The 25,418-nt window shown below is 40.0% G+C and overlaps 1 protein-coding gene across 2 annotated transcripts in view; it reads left to right on the top strand.

Annotated features, from left to right (window-relative positions):
- The window catches only part of TULP4 (TUB like protein 4), a 574,485-nt gene that overhangs the window by 301,051 nt on the left and 248,016 nt on the right, over positions 1 to 25,418 (top strand). For both annotated transcript variants that reach the window (XM_053710846.1, XM_053710845.1), the window contains exon 3: positions 8,116 to 8,244. In XM_053710846.1, coding sequence (XP_053566821.1) covers positions 8,116 to 8,244 — 129 coding nt within the window. The remainder of the gene's footprint in view (positions 1 to 8,115; positions 8,245 to 25,418) is intronic.

The following is a 25,418-nucleotide window of genomic DNA, read 5'->3' as shown; positions in this document are numbered from 1 at the left end:
TCGTATTCCCCTTTGGGTTTGGTTGGGTCTCAGCAAAGCAGATACCAGGGACTGTAAAGGGGTTTAAAGCTTAAAACGGCTCCGGTTCCGTTATTTTAAGGGTTAAAGCTTCCAAAATTGGTGTGCAATATTTTCAAGGCTTTAAGACGCTGTGGTGAAAATTTGGTGAATTTTGAACAATTCCTTCATGTTTTTTCGCAATTGCAGTAATAAAGTGTGTTCAGTTTAAAATTTAAAGTGACAGTAACGGTTTTATTTTAAAACGTTTTTTGTACTTTCTGATCAAGTTTATGCCTGTTTAACATGTCTGAACTACCAGATAGACTGTGTTCTGAATGTGGGGAAGCCAGAATTCCTATTCATTTAAATAAATGTGATTTATGTGATAATGACAATGATGCCCAAGATGATTCCTCAAGTGAGGGGAGTAAGCATGGTACTGCATCATTCCCTCCTTCGTCTACACGAGTCTTGCCCACTCAGGAGGCCCCTAGTACATCTAGCGCGCCAATACTCCTTACTATGCAACAATTAACGGCTGTAATGGATAATTCTGTCAAAAACATTTTAGCCAAAATGAACCCTTGTCAGCGTAAGCGTGGCTGCTCTGTTTTAGTTACTGAAGAGCATGACGACGCTGATATTAATATCTCTGAAGGGCCCCTAACCCAATCTGAGGGGGCCAGGGAGGTTTTGTCTGAGGGAGAAATTACTGATTTAGGGAACATTTCTCAGCAGGCTGAATCTGATGTGATTACATTTAAATTTAAATTGGAACATCTCCGCATTTTGCTTAAGGAGGTATTATCCACTCTGGATGATTGTGAAAATTTAGTCATCCCAGAGAAACTATGTAAAATGGACAAGTTCCTAGAGGTGCCGGGGCTCCCAGAAGCTTTTCCTATACCCAAGCGGGTGGCGGACATTGTTAATAAAGAATGGGAAAGGCCCGGTATTCCTTTCGTCCCTCCCCCCATATTTAAAAAATTGTTTCCTATGGTCGACCCCAGAAAGGACTTATGGCAGTCAGTCCCCAAGGTCGAGGGAGCGGTTTCTACTTTAAACAAACGCACCACTATTCCCATAGAGGATAGTTGTGCTTTCAAAGATCCTATGGATAAAAAATTAGAAGGTTTGCTTAAAAAGATGTTTGTTCAGCAGGGTTACCTTCTACAACCCATTTCATGCATTGTCCCTGTCACTACAGCCGCATATTTCTGGTTTGATGAACTGCTTAAGGTGCTCGATAGTGACTCTCCTCCTTATGAGGAGATTATGGACAGAATCAATGCTCTCAAATTGGCTAATTCTTTCACTCTAGACGCCTCTTTGCAATTGGCTAAGTTAGCGGCTAAGAACTCTGGGTTTGCTATTGTGGCGCGCAGAGCGCTTTGGTTGAAATCTTGGTCGGCTGATGCGTCTTCCAAGAACAAGCTACTAAACATTCCTTTCAAGGGGAAAACGCTGTTTGGTCCTGACTTGAAAGAGATTATCTCTGATATCACTGGGGGTAAGGGCCACGCCCTTCCTCAGGATCGGCCCTTCAAGGCAAAAAATAGACCTAATTTTCGTCCCTTTCGTAAAAACGGACCAGCCCAAGGTGCTACGTCCTCTAAGCAAGAGGGTAATACTTCTCAGGCCAAGCCAGCTTGGAGACCAATGCAAGGCTGGAACAAGGGAAAGCAGGCCAAGAAACCTGCCACTGCTACCAAGACAGCATGAAATATTGGCCCCCGATCCGGGACCGGATCTGGTGGGGGGCAGACTCTCTCTCTTCGCTCAGGCTTGGGCAAGAGATGTTCTGGATCCTTGGGCGCTAGAAATAGTCTCCCAGGGTTATCTTCTGGAATTCAAGGGACTTCCCCCAAGGGGGAGGTTCCACAAGTCGCAGTTGTCTTCAGACCACATAAAAAGACAGGCGTTCTTACATTGTGTAGAAGACCTGTTAAAAATGGGAGTGATTCATCCTGTTCCATTAAGAGAACAAGGGATGGGGTTCTACTCCAATCTGTTCATAGTTCCCAAAAAAGAGGGAACGTTCAGACCAATCCTAGATCTCAAGATCTTAAACAAATTTCTCAAGGTTCCATCGTTCAAGATGGAAACCATTCGAACTATCCTTCCTTCCATCCAGGAAGGTCAATTTATGACCACGGTGGATTTAAAGGATGCGTATCTACATATTCCTATCCACAAGGAACATCATCGGTTCCTAAGGTTTGCATTCCTGGACAAACATTACCAGTTCGTGGCGCTTCCTTTCGGATTAGCCACTGCTCCAAGGATTTTCACAAAGGTACTAGGGTCCCTTCTAGCGGTGCTAAGACCAAGGGGCATTGCAGTAGTACCTTACCTGGACGACATTCTGATTCAAGCGTCGTCCCTTCCTCAAGCAAAGGCTCACACGGACATTGTCCTGGCCTTTCTCAGATCTCACGGCTGGAAAGTGAACGTGGAAAAGAGTTCTCTATCCCCGTCAACAAGGGTTCCCTTCTTGGGAACAATTATAGACTCCTTAGAAATGAGGATCTTTCTAACAGAGGCCAGAAAAACAAAGCTTCTGGACTCTTGTCGGATACTTCATTCCGTTCCTCTTCCTTCCATAGCTCAGTGCATGGAAGTGATCGGGTTGATGGTGGCGGCGATGGACATAGTTCCTTTTGCGCGCATTCATCTAAGACCATTACAACTGTGCATGCTCAGTCAGTGGAATGGGGACTATACAGACTTGTCTCCGAAGATACAAGTAAATCAGAGGACCAGAGACTCACTCCGTTGGTGGCTGTCCCTGGACAATCTGTCTCAAGGGATGATGTTCCACAGACCAGAGTGGGTCATTGTCACGACCGACGCCAGTCTGATAGGCTGGGGCGCGGTCTGGGGATCCCTGAAAGCTCAGGGTCTTTGGTCTCGGGAAGAATCTCTTCTACCGATAAATATTCTGGAACTGAGAGCGATATTCAATGCTCTCCAGGCCTGGCCCCAGCTTGCGAGGACCAGGTTCATACGGTTTCAATCAGACAACATGACGACTGTTGCGTACATCAACCATCAGGGGGGAACAAGGAGTTCCCTAGCGATGGAAGAAGTAACCAAAATTATTCTTTGGGCGGAGTCTCACTCCTGCCACCTGTCTGCTATCCACATCCCAGGAGTGGAAAATTGGGAAGCGGATTTTCTGAGTCGTCAGACATTGCATCCGGGGGAGTGGGAACTCCATCCGGAAATCTTTGCCCAAGTCACTCACCTGTGGGGCATTCCAGACATGGATCTGATGGCCTCTCGTCAGAACTTCAAAGTTCCTTGCTACGGGGCCAGATCCAGGGATCCCAAGGCGGCTCTAGTGGATGCACTAGTAGCACCTTGGACCTTCAAACTAGCTTATGTGTTCCCGCCATTTCCTCTCATCCCCAGGCTGATAGCCAGGATCAAGCAGGAGAGGGCGTCGGTGATCTTGATAGCTCCTGCGTGGCCACGCAGGACTTGGTATGCAGATCTGGTGAATATGTCATCGGCTCCACCTTGGAAGCTACCTTTGAGACGAGACCTTCTTGTTCAGGGTCCGTTCGAACATCCGAATCTGGTTTCACTCCAGCTGACTGCTTGGAGATTGAACGCTTGATTTTATCGAAGCGAGGATTCTCAGATTCTGTGATCGATACTCTTGTTCAGGCCAGAAAGCCTGTGACTAGAAAGATTTACCACAAAATTTGGAAAAAATATATCTGTTGGTGTGAATCTAAAGGATTCCCTTGGGACAAGGTTAAGATTCCTAGGATTCTATCCTTCCTTCAAGAAGGATTGGAAAAAGGATTATCTGCAAGTTCCCTGAAGGGACAGATTTCTGCCTTGTCGGTATTACTTCACAAAAAGCTGGCAGCTGTGCCAGATGTTCAAGCCTTTGTTCAGGCTCTGGTTAGAATCAAGCCTGTTTACAAACCTTTGACTCCTCCTTGGAGTCTCAATTTAGTTCTTTCAGTTCTTCAGGGGGTTCCGTTTGAACCCTTACATTCCGTTGATATTAAGTTATTATCTTGGAAAGTTTTGTTTTTAGTTGCGATTTCTTCTGCTAGAAGAGTCTCAGAATTATCTGCTCTGCAGTGTTCTCCTCCTTATCTGGTGTTCCATGCAGATAAGGTGGTTTTACGTACTAAACCTGGTTTTCTTCCAAAAGTTGTTTCTAACAAAAACATTAACCAGGAGATTATCGTACCTTCTCTGTGTCCAAAACCAGTTTCAAAGAAGGAACGTTTGTTGCACAATTTGGATGTTGTTCGCGCTCTAAAATTCTATTTAGATGCTACAAAGGATTTTAGACAAACATCTTCCTTGTTTGTTGTTTATTCAGGTAAAAGGAGAGGTCAAAAAGCAACTTCTACCTCTCTCTCTTTTTGGATTAAAAGCATCATCAGATTGGCTTACGAGACTGCCGGACGGCAGCCTCCCGAAAGAATCACAGCTCATTCCACTAGGGCTGTGGCTTCCCCATGGGCCTTCAAGAACGAGGCTTCTGTTGATCAGATATGTAGGGCAGCGACTTGGTCTTCACTGCACACTTTTACCAAATTTTACAAGTTTGATACTTTTGCTTCTTCTGAGGCTATTTTTGGGAGAAAGGTTTTGCAAGCCGTGGTGCCTTCCATTTAGGTGACCTGATTTGCTCCCTCCCTTCATCCGTGTCCTAAAGCTTTGGTATTGGTTCCCACAAGTAAGGATGACGCCGTGGACCGGACACACCTATGTTGGAGAAAACAGAATTTATGTTTACCTGATAAATTTCTTTCTCCAACGGTGTGTCCGGTCCACGGCCCGCCCTGGTTTTTTTAATCAGGTCTGATATTTTATTTTCTTTAACTACAGTCACCACGGTACCATATGGTTTCTCCTATGCAAATATTCCTCCTTAACGTCGGTCGAATGACTGGGGTAGGCGGAGCCTAGGAGGGATCATGTGACCAGCTTTGCTGGGCTCTTTGCCATTTCCTGTTGGGGAAGAGAATATCCCACAAGTAAGGATGACGCCGTGGACCGGACACACCGTTGGAGAAAGAAATTTATCAGGTAAACATAAATTCTGTTTTTTCATTGATGTCAGAGAGCTAAATGATCTTTAAAACACCCCCCCCCCCCCATTTTCATGGGTGTGAGTTGGTATATCTCTCTTTTTAAAAAATAAATAAAATTAAAACAAGAGCCCTTTTTTCATTGTTGTCAGGGCATTTGATATCTTGGTGTCTCCTTACAGCTCTACATGTTTAATAAAGCTTAGTGGGCATGCTTGGTAATCCCTCCTAAGCTACAGCTTGGGTAAAGTTTTATGCACATAGGCTAGAAATGAGAAAAATAATATATTTTACCTTAAAATTTCTTCAGCTCACAATAGTAACTGCCCTGTGAACAGTTATCCTTCAGCTACTGTCAACTGCATGTTACAAAAAAATCCAGCCAACCAGTTTCATCACACATCTACTTTACTGTTATCTCATTAAATGTCATAGTAAACTTCCTTAAAGGGACACTGAACACAATTTTGATACTAGAGGTAAATTGGAAAATGTTATGCTCTATCTGAATCATGAAAGAATAAATTTGGATTTCATGTCCCTTTTAAGCAGCCAATCAGGATCCTAGTCCCAGGACTTGGAAAGGAGAGTGCATCTGGTATGTTCATGTTCTTTCCCTCCTCAGCTTAAAGGGACATTAACCCCATTTTTTTTCTTTCATGATTCAGCTAGAGCATGAAATTTTTTATAAACTTTCCAATTTACTCCCTATTATCAATTTTTTTTCGTTCTCTTGCTCTCTTTATTTTAAAAGAGGAATGTAAATCTTAGCATCCAGCCCATTTAAGGTTCAGCACCATGGATAGCGCTTTCTTATTGGAGGCTTACATTTACCCACCAATAAGTAAGCATATAACCCAGGTTCTCAACCAAAAATGGGTCGGCTCCTATGCATCCTATTCCTGCTTTTTAAATAAAGATAGCAAGAGAAAGAAGAAAAATTGATAATAGGAGTAAATTAGAAAGTTGATTCAAATTGCATCCTCTATCTGAATCATGAAAGAACAAAAAAATGGGGTTAATGTCCCTTTAAGCTGAGGAGGGAAAGAACATGAACATACCAGATGCACTCTCCTTTCCAAGTCCTGGGACTAGGATCCTGATTGGCTGCTTAAAAGGGGACATGAAATCCAAATTTATTCTTTCATGATTCATATAGAGCATAACATTTTCCAATTTACTTCTAGTATCAAATGTGCTTCTTTCTCTTGGTATCCTTTGTTAAAGGAGCAGCAACTCACCACAGGAACTAGCTGAAAACATCTTGTGAACCAATGACAAGAGGCATTTATTTGCCGTCACCAATAAGCTGCTAGCTTTTAGTAGTGCATTGCTGCTCCTAAGCCTACCTAGGTATGCTTTTCAACAAAGTTGTTTAAAATCACATGCTGTATCTAAAATTATGAAAGAACAAAAATGGGTTTCATATCTCTTTAAAGGAAAAATCGGGGTCAAATATCTTCCTTTTATACTTAGAGATTTTCAGGTGATATTTTCTAGTCAGATTTTTACAGATTTGCTTAATCACGTTCAAGTGCTTCAATATTTGGGTATCATGTCCCTTTAAACTGTGCTGCTCTTGATTAGCCAGATGGTAGGACAGGGGTTTTGGGTCATCAAATATCAGAAACTTAAAGGTTGGTTATTTCATTTAACAAATTTTATTGTGGCAGTTATTTGTGAAGTTAATTTTACATGAAATATCATTAGGTTAAACATTTATACTTTTCTTATGTGAAGAAAATTCAGATATAAATTCAGATTATATAAATAATTATACCATCTTTAAACATTTGCAAAAGCCATTGAATTCGACCCAGCAAATATGTTGCAATGACTTATATTGCTTTAAAATAGTTTTAATGTTTCCAATCTGCTTATATATAACCTAGAAATATATACCTAACCCTTTACATGACTGTATTGTTCAATTTAGCATGTATATTTTCTTTTAGCCTTAAAGGGACAGTCAACTCCAACATATGTTGTTGTTTAAAAAGATAGACACTCCCTTTATTACCCATTCCCCAGTTTTGCGTAACCAACACGGTTATATTAATATACTTTTTACTTCTGTGATTACCTTCTATCCAAAGCTCTTTTGACAGCCTCCCTGATCACATGACTATTTATTTATTATATATTGACTTGCATTTTAGCCAATTAATGCAGTGTCAGCCACAACTTCTTGGGAGAGAGCACAAGGTCATCTATATGCCCACATGAACTAGCAGTCTTGTGTTGTGAAAATAAAATAAAAAGCATGTGATTAAGAGGCTGCCTATAGTGGCTTAGAAACATTTAGAGGTTTAAATGTTATAAAGTATATTAATATAACAATGTTGGTTGTGCAAATCTGGGGAATGGGTAGTAAAGGCATTATCTATCTTTTTAAACAATAACATTTTTTGGTTTTGACTGTCCCTTTAATATATCATTTGCAGTCTTTTTAAGCATTTTAAGAGACATTTTAGTGTACAAGTATAAAATACACTCATTCAGCATCCCCTTCCTGCTCCAGACTAAGAATACATTTGATTGGAGCATACACTTGTGCTTGCCTCTGATTGGCTCACCAGTGGTATCCTCACCTAGAGTTGCATATTAGTACAACTTTGACTTTGTATTTAAACTTTTTTCAGGAGGCATTTTCTAATAATCCAGACTTTTGCCTCCTTTTAACAGTTGCATGCCCTTGACCTAAATAACTAGCATTATAATATTAAGTTTAGTGTTTTGTCTATTACTAGTAATTGTGCTGGGAGGCTATTCGGTTCATCTGCAAATCTTTCAAAAAAGCTTTCAAATATTTATTTGGACCATATTCCAAATCCTGAAACTGTACATTTATTTTCTTACTGTCTATCTTTTGTGTCTTTTGAGCACTCTTGCAAGACTGAGAGTGTATCTGTAAGACATGATAAATGGTTGACACTTCTAAGACATGAAAAGATAAATTAGGGGGTAATGAATCATAAAAGGCTAAGAGGTATTAGGCCTACATACAGAGTCACTGGTAATGTTGATTGATCTTGTTTATGTTGTTTTTCAGGTGGTGTTAGTGAGATGGAACGAACCTTTCCAAAAACTGGCAACTTGTGACGCAGACGGAGGAATATTTGTGTGGATTCAATATGAAGGCAGATGGTCTGTGGAACTGGTCAATGATCGTGGAGCACAGGTGGGTAGCAAATGTGATCTTTCGGAAATAAAGGAAATTTGTTTTGTATAGATGTGTTGGTGTTTAACCCCTTAGTGACCAGAGCACTTTTCCATTTTCTGTCCGTTTGGGACCAAGGCTATTTTTACATTTCTGCGGTGTTTGTGTTTAGCTGAAATTTTCCTCTTACTCATTTACTGTACCCACACATATTATATACCGTTTTTCTCGCCATTAAATGGACTTTCTAAAAATACCATTATTTTCATCATATCTTATCATTTACTATAAAATAATTTATAAAATATGAGGAAAAATGGAAAAAAACACACTTTTTCTAACTTTGAACCCCAAAATCTGTTACATATCTACAACCACCAAAAAACACCCATGCTAAATAGTTTCTAAATTTTGTCCTGAGTTTAGAAATACCCAATGTTTACAAGTTCTTTGCTTTTTTTGTAACTTATAGGGCCATAAATACAAGTAGCACTTTGCTATTTTCAAACCATTTTTTTTCAAAATTAGCGCTAGTTACATTGGGACACTGATATCTTTCAGGAATCCCTGAATATCCATTGACATGTATATATTTTTTTTTAGAAGACATCCCAAAGTATTGATCTAGGCCCATTTTGGTATATTTCATGCCACCATTTCACCGCCAAATGCGATCAAATACAAAAAATCGTTCACTTTTTCACAAATTTTTTCACAAACTTTCAGTTTCTCACTGAAATTATTTACAAACTGCTTGTGCAATTATGGCATAAATGGTTGTAAATTCTTCTCTGGGATCCCCTTTGTTCAGAAATAGCAGACATATATGGCTTTGGCTTTGCTTTTTGGTAATTAGAAGGCCGCTAAATGCCACTGCCCACCACACGTGTATTATGCCCAGCAGTGAAGGGGTTAATTAGGAAGCATGTAAGGAGCTTTTTGGGGTATTTTTAGCTTTAGTGTAGTGTAGTAGACAACCCCAAGTATTGATCTAGGCCCATTTTGGTATATTTCATGCCACCATTTCACCGCCAAATGCGATCAAATTAAAAAAAATGTTACATTTTTCACAATTTTAGGTTTCTCACTGAAATCATTTACAAACAGCTTGTGCAATTATGGCACAAATGGTTGTAAATGCTTCTCTGGGATCCCCTTTGTTCAGAAATAGCAGACATATATGACTTTGGCGTTGCTTTTTGGTAATTAGAATGCTGATAAATGGCGCTGCGCATCACACGTGTATTATGGCTAGCAGTGAAGGGGTTAATTAGGTAGCTTGTAGGGAGCTTGCAGGGTTAATTTTAGCTTTAGTGTAGAGATCAGCCTCCCACCTGAAACATCAGACCCCCTGATCCCTCCCAAACATCTCTCTTCCCTCCCCTACCCCACAAATGTCCCCGCCATCTTAAGTACTGGCAGAAACTCTGCCAGTACTAAAATAAAAGGAGAATTTTGGCTTTTTTGTGCATTTTTTTTTAGCATATTTACATATGCTTATGTGTAGGATCCCCATTAGCCCCCAACCTCACTGATCCCCCACCAAACAGCTCTCTAACCCTCCCCCTCTGACTTAATGTGCGCCATCTTGGGTACTGGCAGCTGTCTGCCAGTACCCATTTTAGTGAAAAATATGCTGTTATATATTAAAAAAATGTCCCTTTTCTGTAGTGTAGCTTCCCCCCCCCCAATACCAACCCCCCACCCCTTCCTGATCCCTTAGATGTTTTAAAAAAAATAAGTTTATTATATATTTTTTGACAATCAACTTGTACCTTTTTTCTGTAGTGTAGCGGTTCCCACCCGCTCCCGCCCCGTGCACGCGCCCGCCCGCCACCCCCCGTGCACGCGCGCGCACCCGTGCGCGCCCCCGGCGATACCGCAACCGATCCCGCCCCCCTCTCTAACTAAGAAGCCATCGATGGCCGCCCACCCACCTCCCACTTCAGCTCCCACCCACCAACGAATGCGGCCATCGATGTCCGGTGCAGAGAGGGCCACAGAGTGGCTCTCTCTGCACCGGAGGGGTAAAAAATGTTATTGCAGGATGCCTCAATATCGAGGCATCCTGCAATAACCGGAAATCAGCTGGAAGTGATCAGGATCGCTTCCAGCTGCTTTCCAAACCGAGGACGTGCAGGGTACGTCCTTGGTCGTTAAGTGACTTTTTTAAGAGGACGTACCCTGCACGTCCTCGGTCATTAAGGGGTTAAAGGGACACTGAACCCAAATTTTTTCTTGCGTGATTCAGATAGAGCATGCAAGTTTAAACAACTTTCGAATTTACTCCTATTATCAAATTTTCTTCATTCTCTTGGTATGTTTATTTGAAAAGCAAGAATGTAAGTTCAGATGCCGGCCTTTTTTTGTGAACAACCTGGGTTGTCCTTTCTCATTGGACAGCACCAATATACAAGTGCTGTCCATGGTTCTGAACAAATAATTTGCTGGCTCCTTATCGTAGATGCCTTCTTTTTCAAATAAAGATAGCAAGAGAACAAAGAAAAATTGATAATAGGAGTAAATTAGAAAATTGCTTAAAATTGCATGCTCTATCTGAATCATGAAAGAAAAAAATTGGGTTCAGTGTCCCTTTAAAGCTTAACCTGTATTTTTTGTTTTTGTTGAAATTGAGGTTTGTAGAAATGCTGAGAGAGGAATAATCAGACTAGATAGACCTGTTGGCTCTTAAAGGGAAGAACCCAAAGCTTACAGTACTATTTGCAAAACCATTAAATTAAAATGTCTTCTTACGTTTACCTGATCTCACCCTAAAGTTCTCCTTTCATACATGAAATTCATCTGTCAGCACCAGATATCTCAGTTTAACAATAGCAATACGTTGTAACTGTTGTCTCCATCCAGCTTGTTTTGGTTATTTATGTATTTTTTTCTTATGTTTTTAAATGCTATGCAGTGTTCTCTCCAGAGCCTATTTAGCAGGTGCACCACCCGGCTGATTTTACTGACCACCCAGCTAAAATTTGAGCCATTATTAAAGGGATATAAAACCCCCAAAAATTAATTTGGGATTCAGACGGAGTATACATAAAAAAAAAAGTTTCTAATGTACTTATATTATCAAACTTGCTCTGTTCCCATTATTTTTCTGTGTTGAAGAGATACCTAGGTAGGCAACTGGAGCACAACATGACAGGAAATAGTGCTGCCCTCTAGTGTTCTTGCAAAACTGCTGCCTTACAGTGCTTCAGAAATGCATGCCCCGCAAAAAGCCCTTTTAAAGGCTGGTAAGGTAATAGAGCTGTTAACTATTTTAATTTAGATTAGGGTAGGGAATTTTTTTATTTTGGGGGGCTTTGTTATTTTATTAGGGGGCTTAGAGTAGGTGTAATTAGCTTAAAATTCTTGTAATTTTTTTTATTTTTTGTAATTTAGTGTTTGTTTTTGTAATTTAGTTTAGTTTATTTAATTGTAGGTACTTGTAGTTAATTGATTTAATTTATTTATTTATTGATAGTGTAGTGTTAGGTTTAATTGTAACTTAGGTTAGGATTTATTTTACAGGTAATTTTGTAATTATTTTAACTAGGTAGCTATTAAATAGTAAATAACTATTTAATAGCTATTGTACCTGGTTAAAATAATTACAAAGTTGCCTGTAAAATAAATATAAATCCTAAAATAGCTACAATATAATTATTCGTTATATTGTAGCTATATTAGGGTTTATTTTACAGGTAAGTATTTAGTTTTAAATAGGAAGACTTTAGTTAATAATATTTAATTTATTTCATTAGATTAAAATTATATTTAATTTAGGGGGGGGTTAGGGTTAGACTTAGCTTTAGGGGTTAATACATTTATTAGAGTAGCGGCGAGGTCCGGTCGGCAGATTAGGGGTTAATACTTGAAGTTAGGTGTCGGCGATGTTAGGGAGGGCAGATTAGGGGTTAATACTATTTATTTTAGGGTTTGCGAGGCGGGAGTGCGGCGGTTTAGGGGTTAATACATTTATTATAGGTGCGGCGAGGTCCGGTCGGCAGATTAGGGGTTAATAAGTGTAGGTAGGTAGCGACGACTTTGGGGGCGGCAGATTAGAGGTTAATAAATATAATATAAGGGTCGGCGATGTTAGGGGCAGCAGATTAGGGTGTATATAGGTATAATGTAGGTTGCGGTGGTGTACGGAGCGGCAGATTAGGGGTTAATAATATAATGCAGGGGTCAGCGATAGTGGGGGCGGCAGATTAGGGGTTAATAAGTATAAGGTTAGGGGTGTTTTGACTCGGGGTACATGTTAGGGTGTTAGGTGCAGACTTAGAAAGTATTTCCCCATAGAAAACAATGGGGCTGCGTTAGGAGCTTAACGCTGCTTTTTTGCAGGTGTTAGGTTTTTTTTTCAGCCCAAACTGCCCCATTGTTTCCTATGGGGATATCGTGCACAAGCACGTTTTTCTAGCTAGCCGCTACCGTAAGCAACGCTGGTATTGAGAGTTGAAATGGCGGTAAATATGCCTGTACGCTCCCTTTTTGGAGCCTAACGCAGCCCTTCAGAGAACTCTAAATACCAGTGTTGTTTAGAAGCAGCGCTAGAAAAAAAACACGCGTAGCTAACGCACCCCTTTGGCCGCAAAACTCTAAATCTAGGCATACATTTTTTATTTCCACAAAACATCATTTTTAGACTATTAGACCTATTCCTCAAAATTCTGTAGAAAGCTTTCTGCTCAATTTAGATGTACTTAGAAATTTAAATAAAATTTATCTTCAGAATAAATAGGTGTCATGTCTCTTTAAATCTTCCTCCACCCATTAACAGATACACCCTATATAAAGCCGATAGTATCACTACCAATTTGCCTGAATATTGAAGTCTGTTAAGTGTACCTGTGCTTTTCAGCTCAAGCGTTACCTTTGTTCTGTAGAGAGTTACTATTTTACTCTCTTTGTGCTTAAAGACTTTGTGTCTTAAACTTTAGTATTGCTTATTACGGAATTACTCTTCAGGTTCTCCATACCAGATCATCCGCACCTGTGTGCTCAGCTGCTTTACTTTGCCTGCACGCTGTTTCCATTTCAGTGTACTATGGATAGCTCTCTTACTGCTTTGCCTCCAAGAATCTCACCGTAACATCATAGAGTTTGTAACTCTATAACCGTAAGTATCTTTACTTTCTGTTTATGCCTTTGAACATTACTCACCTATATACCGAGCTCTGTGTGTCTTCGCATAAGTCGCAAACAAACATTGTATCATCATACACTCGCTCACTCACGTAATGAACGTAATGAACTAAACCTGTTTTGCTTTCCAGTTCAGTCTGTGTAAAGCTGTAATCAAGTTACTATGTTTTGCCTCTTGGATCTGAACTCATACATAACAAAGTTATCAAACGGTTCTTTTGCATTAACATTGTGACTGTTACAACTTGCTTACGTAGCTTAACCATATTCTCTCTGCATTTCATCTAAGAAGTTTCAAGTTAACTTATCCTGATCCTCCGTATAAACTGTTATACTCGATAAAACTAATTTACTCATCAGACCTGTTACAAATATATTGGGCATATCGAATTGGTATGTTTCATTATACTTCAATATTCTATAACCTAGAATGTTGCTACTTAAAGGGCCATGATACCCAAATGTTAAAACACTTGAAAGTGATGCAGCATAGCTGTAATAAGCTGACTAGAAAATATCACCTGAACATCTCTAGGTAAAATAGGAAGATATTTTACCTCAAAATGTCCTAAGTATTCAAACCCCATTGCAAAGGACTTTAATCGGCAAATCAGTATGTCTGTCCCGGGACAGCCGATGGATTGAGCTTCGTGCACACTCATCTTATTTCCCTATTCAGTCTAATGAAGTTTACAATGAAATCTCATGAAAGTTAAGTGAAATCTCATGAGATCACAGTAAAAGAGTTCATAACCTCAGCACTGCTGATGCTGATTGGCTGCAGTTCATTTGTTCATATATTTTTTTTTTACCTGCAGCTGGGCAGTAACTGAGTATAACTTTTTACACAGAACTTACTCTGCTGAGCTGAGAAGATTGTGAGGTAAAATATCTTCCTTTTTTACATAGAGATGCTCAGGTTATATTTTCCTGTCAGCTTTTTACAGTTATACTGCATCGGTTTCAAGTGATTTAGCATATGAGTATTATGTCCCTTTAAATAACACCCAGATTGAATACCGTTTAATTTGGGATTGCTTAGCTAGCTACAAAACCATATTAACTGAACTATAAATTCTTGTTGTGAAGGTGTGAGTCTTACAATAGGATTTTAGAAGGTCCTCTATTTTGTTATTTTCTCTGGTCTATGCAAAAGGCCAGAAGGTCACAACCGATACCTTATTTTTTGGTTAAAACTCTTAATTTATAGAGCTTACTTAAAGTCTCTCTCTATCCACATTACTGGTCATTCTACCAGATCAGTTTCCATTTCCTGAGCATTTAAAAATTAGCCTTCTGTTAAACAAGTTTAGAGAGCTGCAACTTGTTCATTCTTCTGGACCTTTCTACTAATTCTACCACTTTGATGTGTTTGCCTCTTCTGTTGACTTTTGGTAGGAAAGTCCTCCAGACAGCTGTGCCTGCCTTTTCAATATATTTTTTATCCCACCCAAAAATTACTTGTGGTCTCGACAGCTTGGGTAATAGTTCCCAGGAGTAATGGACTTGTGGACTCTCACCACCTTATGAAAGAAAACAAAATTGAAAGGAAAATTTGTTTCAATGCACATTTTATTAGCTAATGTTTTAATAAAGCTAACCGTTGTTATTTAGAATTTACCATCAATTTAAAGGGACAGTCAAGTCCCAAAAAAACCTTTATGTTTCAAATAGGGCATGCAATTTTAAACCACTTTCCCATTTACTTTTATCACCAATTTTGCTTTGTTCTCTTGGTATTCTTAGTTGAAAGCTAAACCTAGGAAGGCTCATATGAGCATTTCTAAGCCCTTGAAGGCCGCCTCTTATCACATGCTTTTTTATTTGCTTTTCACAACAGGGGATAGCTAGTTCATGTCAGCCATATAGATAACTTTGTGATCACGCCCGTGGCTTGTGGCAGACACTGCACTAATTGGCTAAAATGCAAGTCAATAGATAATAAATAAAAAGTCAAGTGATCAGCGGGCTGTCAGAAGATGCTCAGATACAAGGTAATCACAGGGGTAAAAAGCGTATCAATATAACCGTGTTGGTTTTGCAAAACTGGGGAATGGGTAATAAAGGGATTATCTATCTTTTTAAACAACAAAAATTCTGGTGTTGACTGTCCCTTTAATTTCCTATTTAAGAAGTGGAAGTAATTGAGACAATTCCTAACCAAATACTGGAGCATTTGTTCGACAAGGCTAGAATCAATAAAAAGCAGGTTGCAGCAATTCTAGCAACATATGTCTCCTTAAGGCACTGTACTATTAAACCAAGAGGGTTTTCATCAGTTAATGAAGATAAGTTGACAAACGAAAACTTGGTATGTTGGGGAGACATGATCTGTTTGGGTTGTAAGTAGTGCATAAGATCCCTCAAGCTGTCATAGGTTTTGGGGAAAAGTGAAGAAAAAACATGAATTGACGCTACAGCTCTATGTGTTTACAGCATTGCTATTGGTAAAATGACATGCTCTATCAAATGTGATCACTATAATGGCGCTTTAAACGGTCTGTGGAATATAAATTCTGGTTCTCCTACATAATGCACAGTGATTACTTCATAAGAGTTAAAGCTCATATATATCTGTCTTCACATCAGGCGATAAGCTATAGATTCTCAAGGGACTCCCTTCTACCAGGAAATGTAATACTAGTTTTGCCCACAAGAGGGCTTAGGCAGCAAGCTACAAACATTCCCTTCTACTAATCTATTTAAAAACATTAAAAAAATAGCTGGCAAAATATATGCTTTTTGATGTTGAAATCTCTTTACTGGGTTGCTGCAGATTATATGCGATGCTGCAATACACAATTACTGCTTTAAGGTCAATTATGTTGTATATACTTAAACCGCAAAATCTTTTGAACATCTTGTTTGCCCATATTGTTCAGTACAATAATTATTCAGTATGATTCAGTGCAGTTTGTTTTAAATGGATTTGATGAATCACACCAAGTAAAATATTGTGTTGATTTTGTCTCATGTTAGTCACCTATTTATGAAATAAGCAGTAAACTTTTATATTATGGGCTATTTCTAAGTAATTATATTATGTTTAAGATTGTATTACATATAATAGAGCAAAAATATATTTTAAAAGAATGTTTTTTTGTATAAAGATGCATTTTGTCAAAGTAGAACAGCTATTTAAGGGACACTAAACCCATTTTCTCCTGTTAAGTGTAGTCAGTCCACGGGTCATCATTACTTATGGGATATTAACTCCTCCCCAACAGGAAGTGCAAGAGGATCACCCAAGCAGAGCTGCTATATAGCTCCTCCCCTCTACGTCACACCCAGTCATTCTCTTGCACCCAACTAATAGATAGGATGTGTGAGAGGACTGTGGTGATTAAACTTAGTTTTTTATATCTTCAATCAAAAGTTTGTTATTTTAAACGGCACCGGAGTGTGTTGTTTTCTTCTCAGGAAGAATTTGAAGAAGAATCTACCTGAGTTTTTGTGTATGATCTTAGCGGACGTAACTAATATCCATTTGCTGTTCTCGGCCATTCTGAGGAGTAAGGTAACTTCAGATCAGGGGACAGCGGGCAGGTTCACCTGCAAAGAGGTATGTTGCAGTATATTATTTTCTAAGGAATGGAATTGACTGAGAAAATACTGCTAATACCGATATAATGTAAGTACAGCCTTAAATGCAGTAGTAGCAACTGGTATCAGGCTGATATGTATGTATGTTTACGCTTAAGTATTTCTGGGGAATGGCATTTCACTGGGAAAATACTGTATGCATATAACTTTTAGCCTAACTTGCAGTGTGAGCGACTAGCAGCAGGCTTTTAATGACATTTCATAAATTAGATTTTAAACGTTTGCTGGCATGTTAAATCGTTTAATTATCTGAGGTACTTGGTGAAAAATTGTTTGGGCGTTATTTTCCACATGGCTGTCGTTTGTTTTAAATTAAAACAGTTTACTGAGCTTCCCTCACTGTTGTAGTGTGAGTGGGAGGGGCCTATTTTGGCGCTTTTACTACGCATCAGAAATTCAGTCACAGTCTGCCTTTTTCTCCCTGCATGATCCAGGACGTCTCCACAGAGCTCAGGGGTCTTCAAAACTAGTTTTGAGGGAGATAATCACTCACAGCAGACCTGTGAGACTGTGCTTTGACTGTGATAAAAACGCTTATATTTTCAATTGTTATCCGTTTTTTTCTGATATTAAGGGTTAATCATCCATTGCTAATGAGTGCAATCCTTTGCTAAATTTGGTTTCTATAACTAATCCGGTTCATTGTTTTTCAACTGTGACAGTTTTTTGTGTGCTTCTTAAAGGCACAGTAACGTTTTTACATATTGCTTGTAAATTTAGTTGAAAAGTATTTCCAAGCTTGCTAGTCTAATTGCTAGTTTGTTTAAACATGTCTGACACAGAGGAATCTCTTTGTGCAATATGTTCAAAAGCCAAGGTGGAGCCCAATAGAAATTTATGTACTAATTGCATTGATGCTACTTTAAATAAAAGTCAATCTGTACATGTTAAGCAACATTCACCAGACAACGAGGGGGGAAGTTATGCCGACTAACTCTCCTCACGTGTCAGTACCTGCATCTCCCGCTCAGGAGGTGCGTGATATTGTAACGCCAAGTACATCAGGGCGGCCATTACAAATCACTCTACAAGACATGGCTAATGTTATGACTGAAGTTTTGTCTAAATTGCCAGAACTTAGGGGTAAAAGAGATCACTCTGGGATGAGAACAGAGTATGCTGATAATGCTAGGGCCATGTCTGATACTGCGTCACAATTTGCAGAGCATGAGGACGGAGAGCTTCATTCTGCGGGTGATGGATCTGATCCAAATAAACTGGATTCAGACATTTCAAATTTTAAGTTTAAGCTGGAAAACCTCCGTGTATTACTAGGGGAGGTGTTAGCGGCTCTGAATGATTGTAACACAGTTGCAATCCCAGAGAAAATGTGTAGGTTGGATAAATATTTTGCGGTACCGACGAGTACTGACGTTTTTCCTATACCTAAGAGACTTACTGAGATTGTTACTAAGGAGTGGGATAGACCCGGTGTGCCCTTCTCACCCCCTCCTATATTCAGAAAAATGTTTCCGATAGACGCCACCACACGGGACTTATGGCAAACGGTCCCTAAGGTGGAGGGAGCAGTTTCTACTTTAGCTAAGCGTACCACTATTCCGGTGGAGGATAGTTGTGCCTTTTCAGATCCAATGGATAAAAAGTTAGAGGGTTACCTTAAGAAAATGTTTGTTCAACAAGGTTTTATATTACAACCCCTTGCATGCATTGCGCCTGTCACGGCTGCGGCTGCATTTTGGTTTGAGTCTCTGGAAGAGCCCAGGCTTGGGCAAGAGATGTCCAGGATCCCTGGGCGTTGGAGATCATATCTCAGGGATATCTTCTGGACTTCAAAGCTTCTCCTCCACAAGGGAGATTTCACCTTTCAAGGTTGTCAACAAACCAGATAAAGAAAGAGGCGTTTCTACGCTGTGTACAAGACCTTTTACTAATGGGAGTGGTCCATCCAGTTCCGCGGTCGGAACACGGACAAGGGTTTTACTCAAATCTGTTTGTGGTTCCCAAAAAAGAGGGAACCTTCAGACCAATATTGGATTTAAAGATCCTAAACAAATTCCTAAGAGTTCCATCGTTCAAGATGGAAACTATTCGGACAATCTTACCCATGATCCAAAGAGGTCAGTACATGACCACAGTGGATTTAAAGGATGCTTACCTTCACATACCGATTCACAGAGAACATTACCGGTATCTAAGGTTTGCCTTCCTAGACAGGCATTACCAGTTTGTAGCTCTTCCCTTTGGGTTGGCTACGGCTCCAAGAATCTTTACAAAGGTTCTGGGCTCTCTTCTGGCGGTACTAAGACCGCGAGGAATTTCGGTAGCTCCGTACCTAGACGACATTCTGATACAAGCGTCAAGCTTTCAAACTGCCAAGTCTCATACATAGTTAGTACTGGCATTTCTAAGGTCGCATGGGTGGAAAGTGAACGAGGAGAAGAGTTCTCTCTTACCACTCACAAGAGTTCCCTTCTTGGGGACTCTTATAGATTCTGTAGAAATGAAAATTTACCTGACAGAGGACAGGTTAACAAAGCTTCTAAATGCTTGCCGTGCCCTTCATTCCATTCAACACCCGTCAGTGGCTCAATGCATGGAGGTAATCGGCTTAATGGTAGCGGCAATGGACATAGTTCCTTTTGCACGCCTGCACCTCAGACCGCTGCAATTGTGCATGCTAAGTCAGTGGAATGGGGATTACTCAGATTTGTCCCCTACGCTGAATCTGGATCAAGAGACCAGAGATTCTCTTCTATGGTGGCTTTCTCGGCCACATCTGTCCAGGGGGATGCCCTTCAGCAGGCCAGACTGGACAATTGTAACTACAGACGCCAGCCTACTAGGTTGGGGCGCTGTTTGGAATTCCCTGAAGGCTCAGGGATCATGGACTCAAGAGGAGAGTCTCCTTCCAATAAACATTCTGGAATTGAGAGCAGTTCTCAATGCCCTTCTGGCTTGGCCTCAGTTAGCAACTCTGAGATTCATCAGGTTTCAGTCGGACAACATCACGACTGTAGCTTACATCAACCATCAGGGAGGGACAAGGAGTTCCTTAGCGATGATGGAAGTATCAAAGATAATTCGCTGGGCAGAGTCCCACTCTTGCCACCTGTCAGCGATCCACATCCCAGGAGTGGAGAACTGGGAGGCGGATTTCCTAAGTCGCCAGACTTTTCATCCGGGGGAGTGGGAACTTCATCCGGAGGTCTTTGCCCAAATACTTCGACGTTGGGGCAAACCAGATATGGATCTCATGGCGTCTCGCCAGAACGCCAAGCTTCCTCGTTACGGGTCCAGGTCCAGGGACCCGGGAGCGGTCCTGATAGATGCCTTGACAGCACCTTGGACCTTCAGGATGGCTTATGTGTTTCCACCCTTCCCGATGCTTCCTCGTTTGATTGCCAGGATCAAACAGGAGAAAGCATCGGTGATTCTAATAGCGCCTGCATGGCCACGCAGGACCTGGTATGCAGATCTAGTGGACATGTCATCCTGTCCACCTTGGTCTCTGCCTCTGAGACAGGACCTTCTAATTCAGGGTCCTTTCAAACATCAAAATCTAATTTCTCTGAAACTGACTGCGTGGAAATTGAACGCTTGATTTTATCAAAGCGTGGTTTTTCGGAGCCAGTAATTGATACCTTAATACAGGCTAGGAAACCTGTTACCAGGAAAATTTACCATAAGATATGGCATAAATACTTACACTGGTGCGATTCCAAGAGTTACTCATGGAGTAAGGTTAGGATTCCTAGGATATTGTCTTTTCTACAAGAAGGTTTAGAAAAGGGTTTATCTGCAAGTTCTTTAAAGGGACAGATCTCAGCTCTGTCCATCCTTTTACACAAGCGTCTGTCAGAAGTTCCAGACGTTCAAGCTTTTTGTCAGGCTTTGGCTAGAATTAAGCCTGTGTTTAAGACTGTAGCTCCACCGTGGAGCTTAAACTTAGTTCTTAACGTTTTACAGGGTGTTCCGTTTGAACCCCTTCATTCCATTGATATCAGGCTATTATCTTGGAAAGTTCTGTTTTTAATGGCTATTTCCTCGGCTCGTAGAGTCTCTGAGTTATCAGCCTTACATTGTGATTCTCCTTATCTGATTTTTCATTCAGATAAGGTAGTTCTGCGTACTAAACCTGGTTTCCTACCTAAGGTAGTCACTAACAAGAATATCAATCAAGAGATTGTTGTTCCATCATTGTGTCCTAACCCTTCTTCAAAGAAGGAACGACTTCTGCACAATCTAGATGTAGTCCGTGCCCTGAAATTTTATTTACAGGCAACTAAAGATTTTCGCCAACTTCTTCCCTGTTTGTCGTTTATTCTGGACAGAGGAGAGGTCAAAAAGCATCTGCTACCTCTCTATCTTTTTGGCTTCGTAGCATAATACGTTTAGCCTATGAGACTGCTGGACAGCAACCTCCTGAAAGGATTACAGCTCATTCTACTAGAGCTGTGGCTTCCACTTGGGCCTTTAAGAATGAGGCCTCTGTTGAACAGATTTGCAAGGCTGCAACTTGGTCTTCTCTTCATACTTTTTCCAAATTTTACAAATTTGACACTTTTGCTTCTTCGGAGGCTGTTTTTGGGAGAAAGGTTCTTCAGGCAGTGGTTCCTTCCGTATAGAGATCCTGCCTGTCCCTCCCGTCATCCGTGTACTTAGCTTTGGTATTGGTATCCCATAAGTAATGATGACCCGTGGACTGACTACACTTAACAGGAGAAAACATAATTTATGCTTACCTGATAAATTCCTTTCTCCTGTAGTGTAGTCAGTCCACGGCCCGCCCTGTTTTTTATGGCAGGTCTAAATTTTTAAATTATACTCCAGTCACCACTGCACCCTATAGTTTCTCCTTTCTCGTTTGGTTCTCGGTCGAATGACTGGGTGTGACGTAGAGGGGAGGAGCTATATAGCAGCTCTGCTTGGGTGATCCTCTTGCACTTCCTGTTGGGGAGGAGTTAATATCCCATAAGTAATGATGACCCGTGGACTGACTACACTACAGGAGAAAGGAATTTATCAGGTAAGCATAAATTATGTTTTTTTCTTTTATGATCAGATAGAGCATGCCATTTTAAGTAACTTTCTAATTTACTCCTATTATATTTTTTTCTTTATTCTCTTGCTATCTTTATTTGAAAAGCAAGAATGTAAAGCCGGCCCATTTTAGGTTCAGCACCCTGGATAGTGCTTGCTTATTGGTGGCTACACCAAAAGGAAAGCATAACCCAGGTTCTGAACCAAAAAGTATTGTATTTGTCATTATACTGTGTACAGGATAGGATGAACAGAGATCCCATGCCACAGTTTTGTTTTGTTTTGTTTTTAGTAATTTTTTATCAAGTAATTTTCTAGCCCTTATTTCATAATTGTATCACTTTAGAACAGCTCCAGCATATTTCATATTATTTTTTTATTCTGGATGTTTAAAGGGACCGTAAACACCTTGAGATGTTTATATAACATGTTTAGTCATGCATAATGAAACAATGTTGCAATATATTTTCATTATTTATTTTGACCCTTTACATATAATTTAGCCCTGTAAATTGAGGATTTTCTAATTCTCAGAACTTGAAATGCACCTGCTGACTTCCCAAGGCGAACCCTGCTTCATATCTTTCCCTACTTTGCTTTAACTGATAAGTGCTTCAAAACAATGCACTTTATAATAATACAATCATGGCTAGGCTTGTTTTCTGCAGATTTAAAGGACCAGTAAATACAGTAGATTTGCATAATCAACAAATGCACGATAACAAGACAATGCAATAGCACTTAGTCTGACCTTCAAATGAGTAGTAGATTTTTTCTGACAAATTTCAAAGTTACATCTATTTCCACTCCCACTGCATCATGTGACAGCCATCAGCCAATTATAAATGCATATACGTAGATTCTGTGAATTCTTGCACATCCTCAGTAGGAGCTCGTGACTCAAAAAGTGTACATATAAAAAGACTATGCACATATTGTTAATGGAAGTAAATTGGAAAGTTGTTTAAAATTGCTTGCTCTACTGAATCATGAAAGTTTAATTTTGACTTGAGTGTCCCTTACAAATTACAACATCCTATAACAATACAAACACTACTACACTGATAAATCTGAATCATTAAAGTTTAAGTCTGACTTAAGTGTTCCTTTAAATTGGAAAGGGGATTATGGGAGTACAACAAAACTATATTGAATGGTTACTTTTCCCCCTAGAATGCAGGTGAAAGTAATGGCATTCCCCACAAGACACTAGGAAGCTTTTTTATGGAAGGAATGGGCTGTAATTGCAAAGCACTATATTTGAAGTATTGGAAGCAGGGGTGGACTGAGACCACCTAGGGCCCTGGGAAAAATTAGAGAAGGTCACCTGATCACCAGCCCATTCCTCCCCCATAACCTTCCCTCACACTCCTTCCCTGCCCCACTCCCACCTGGTCCCCCAACCTCCAGGGCCAGACCCCACATTCCAGGACCAAGACTCCCCCAAGGGTCCCCACTCAAGGGCCAGACTCTGCCCTCTTGGAACCCTAGAGCAACAGAATCCTATCCAGGTGCAGGGCCCCTGTTCCAGGGCAAAGTACTGGGCCCCCTCTCCAGGGACAGGACCCTTACTCCATATATATATTTATAGACATGTTCATGTGATATTTTGTAGTCCGCTTTTTGCAAATATTCTGCATCATTTTCAAGTGGCTTACTGTAAAGGTCAATAAAACAAATTTTCTTTCATTATTCAGATAGAGTTTACGAATTTAAACAACTTTCCAAATTACTTATATTATCAAATTAGCTTTCTTCTCTTTGTATCCTTTGTTAAAAAAAGCATATCTAGGTATCCTTTGTTGAAGGAGCAGCAAAGTACCACTGGGAGATAGCTGCTTATTGGTGGCTGCACTTATATGCCTCTTGTTATTGGCTTACCTGATGTGTTCAGCAAGCTGCCAGTAGTGCATTGCAGCTCCTTTATCAAACCGAGAGAATGAAGCACATTTGATCATATACTGTAAATACATTGGAAAGCTGGTTAAAATTGTTTTATATGAATCATGCAATACATTTTGGGGGTTTTATGTCCCTTTAAATGGGGGTACACTATGTGCCTCATTTTGTCTGCCATGTGACCCTTATACATGGTGCCTACAGTGTTGTGTTCCTCAAAGCTGATGCACATTGCTTTACAGTTTACACTGAAAGCATAAAACCTGTAGCATAACTACATTACACTTTTTCTTATGCTGTAAACCATTTTATTGAGTTTCAATAGCAGATCAGAGCTAAACTACAATCACATAACATAGGTTACATTTGGCTCTCTGCATATTATGTATACGATCTGTTAATTCTCATATTTTCCATCTCATTTTTTAAAGTGACAGACTTTCAATATTGTAAAAAACAAAATAATACAAAACTTAGCCTCTGCTATAATATTAATCATTTCAGTCAGTCTAACTAACTGCCTGGTCTTATATTATAGAAGGTTCAAGAGAAATATGATCTAGCTCAGATTTCAATTACCAAAAACAAATTGAAAGCTGTGATTTATCAGTACTGGTAAAAAAAGCTTCTGGGCAAGCAAGTATAAAATTATTACTTTTATTTTGTACATCACGGCGTCGATTTACTAACCCCCGTATCGGCCCCAATGCCTCTGTTTCCGCGTGAGCCTTCTTTAGACCGCTGCTCTTTAACTCGTTAGCCTGCTCGGAGGCTGCAGACATCAATCCGCCCAATCTCATACAATCCGTGAATCTGCAGGGGGCGGCATTGCACAAGCAGTTCACCAGAACTGCTTGTGCAATGTTATACAGTGTCGGCATTCAGCGATGCCGGGCGGACATGATCGCTACAGCGGATCATGTCCATCCGACAGTTAGTAAATCGGCCCCTATATGTGCAAGTAACTTCTCACTAATACAGTTTTGTGGCTTTGTCATTGGATCTAAAGAACAGATTTTCATAAAAGCTGGAAATCTCTAGTCAAAGCTACATCCTATACTACTTTACAAGTCTTCATGAAATGGGACCAGGAGTCTGATTAAATGAGGTAAAGTCTCTATATTGCCATATGGCTAACCAAAAAAAAAAAGCGACATTAAATTGCTGCGCACGTGTTTATTACTCACCAAGCTATTGTTTTTTTTTTCACCTGTGCCAGCAGCTGTCTTAAAAACATATCTTCTATTTTAACCCTTTCTGGTGCTTGGTTGGTCAAGCTTCACATCTTTATCCCCTTAAGGACTATGAATTTGACAACCCAAGGTATTGATCTAGGCCCATTTTGATATATTTTATGCCCCAGGTTCATGGTAAAATATGATCATATTAAAAAAGTTGTTAACTTTTTCACTAACATTGGGGTTTTCACTGAAATTATTGACACACAACTACTGTGGTCATAAAAAAAATTATTGTAATAACTTCTCTGGGATCCCCTTTTTTCAGAAATAGCAGACATGCATGGCTTTGCCATTGTTTTTGGCCAT

The sequence above is a fragment of the Bombina bombina genome, chromosome 4, assembly GCF_027579735.1.
Source record: "Bombina bombina isolate aBomBom1 chromosome 4, aBomBom1.pri, whole genome shotgun sequence".
NCBI classification, from domain to species: Eukaryota; Metazoa; Chordata; class Amphibia; order Anura; family Bombinatoridae; genus Bombina; species Bombina bombina.
Note: the sequence above shows the minus strand (reverse complement) of the source record. Positions and strands in the feature narration are given on the sequence as shown.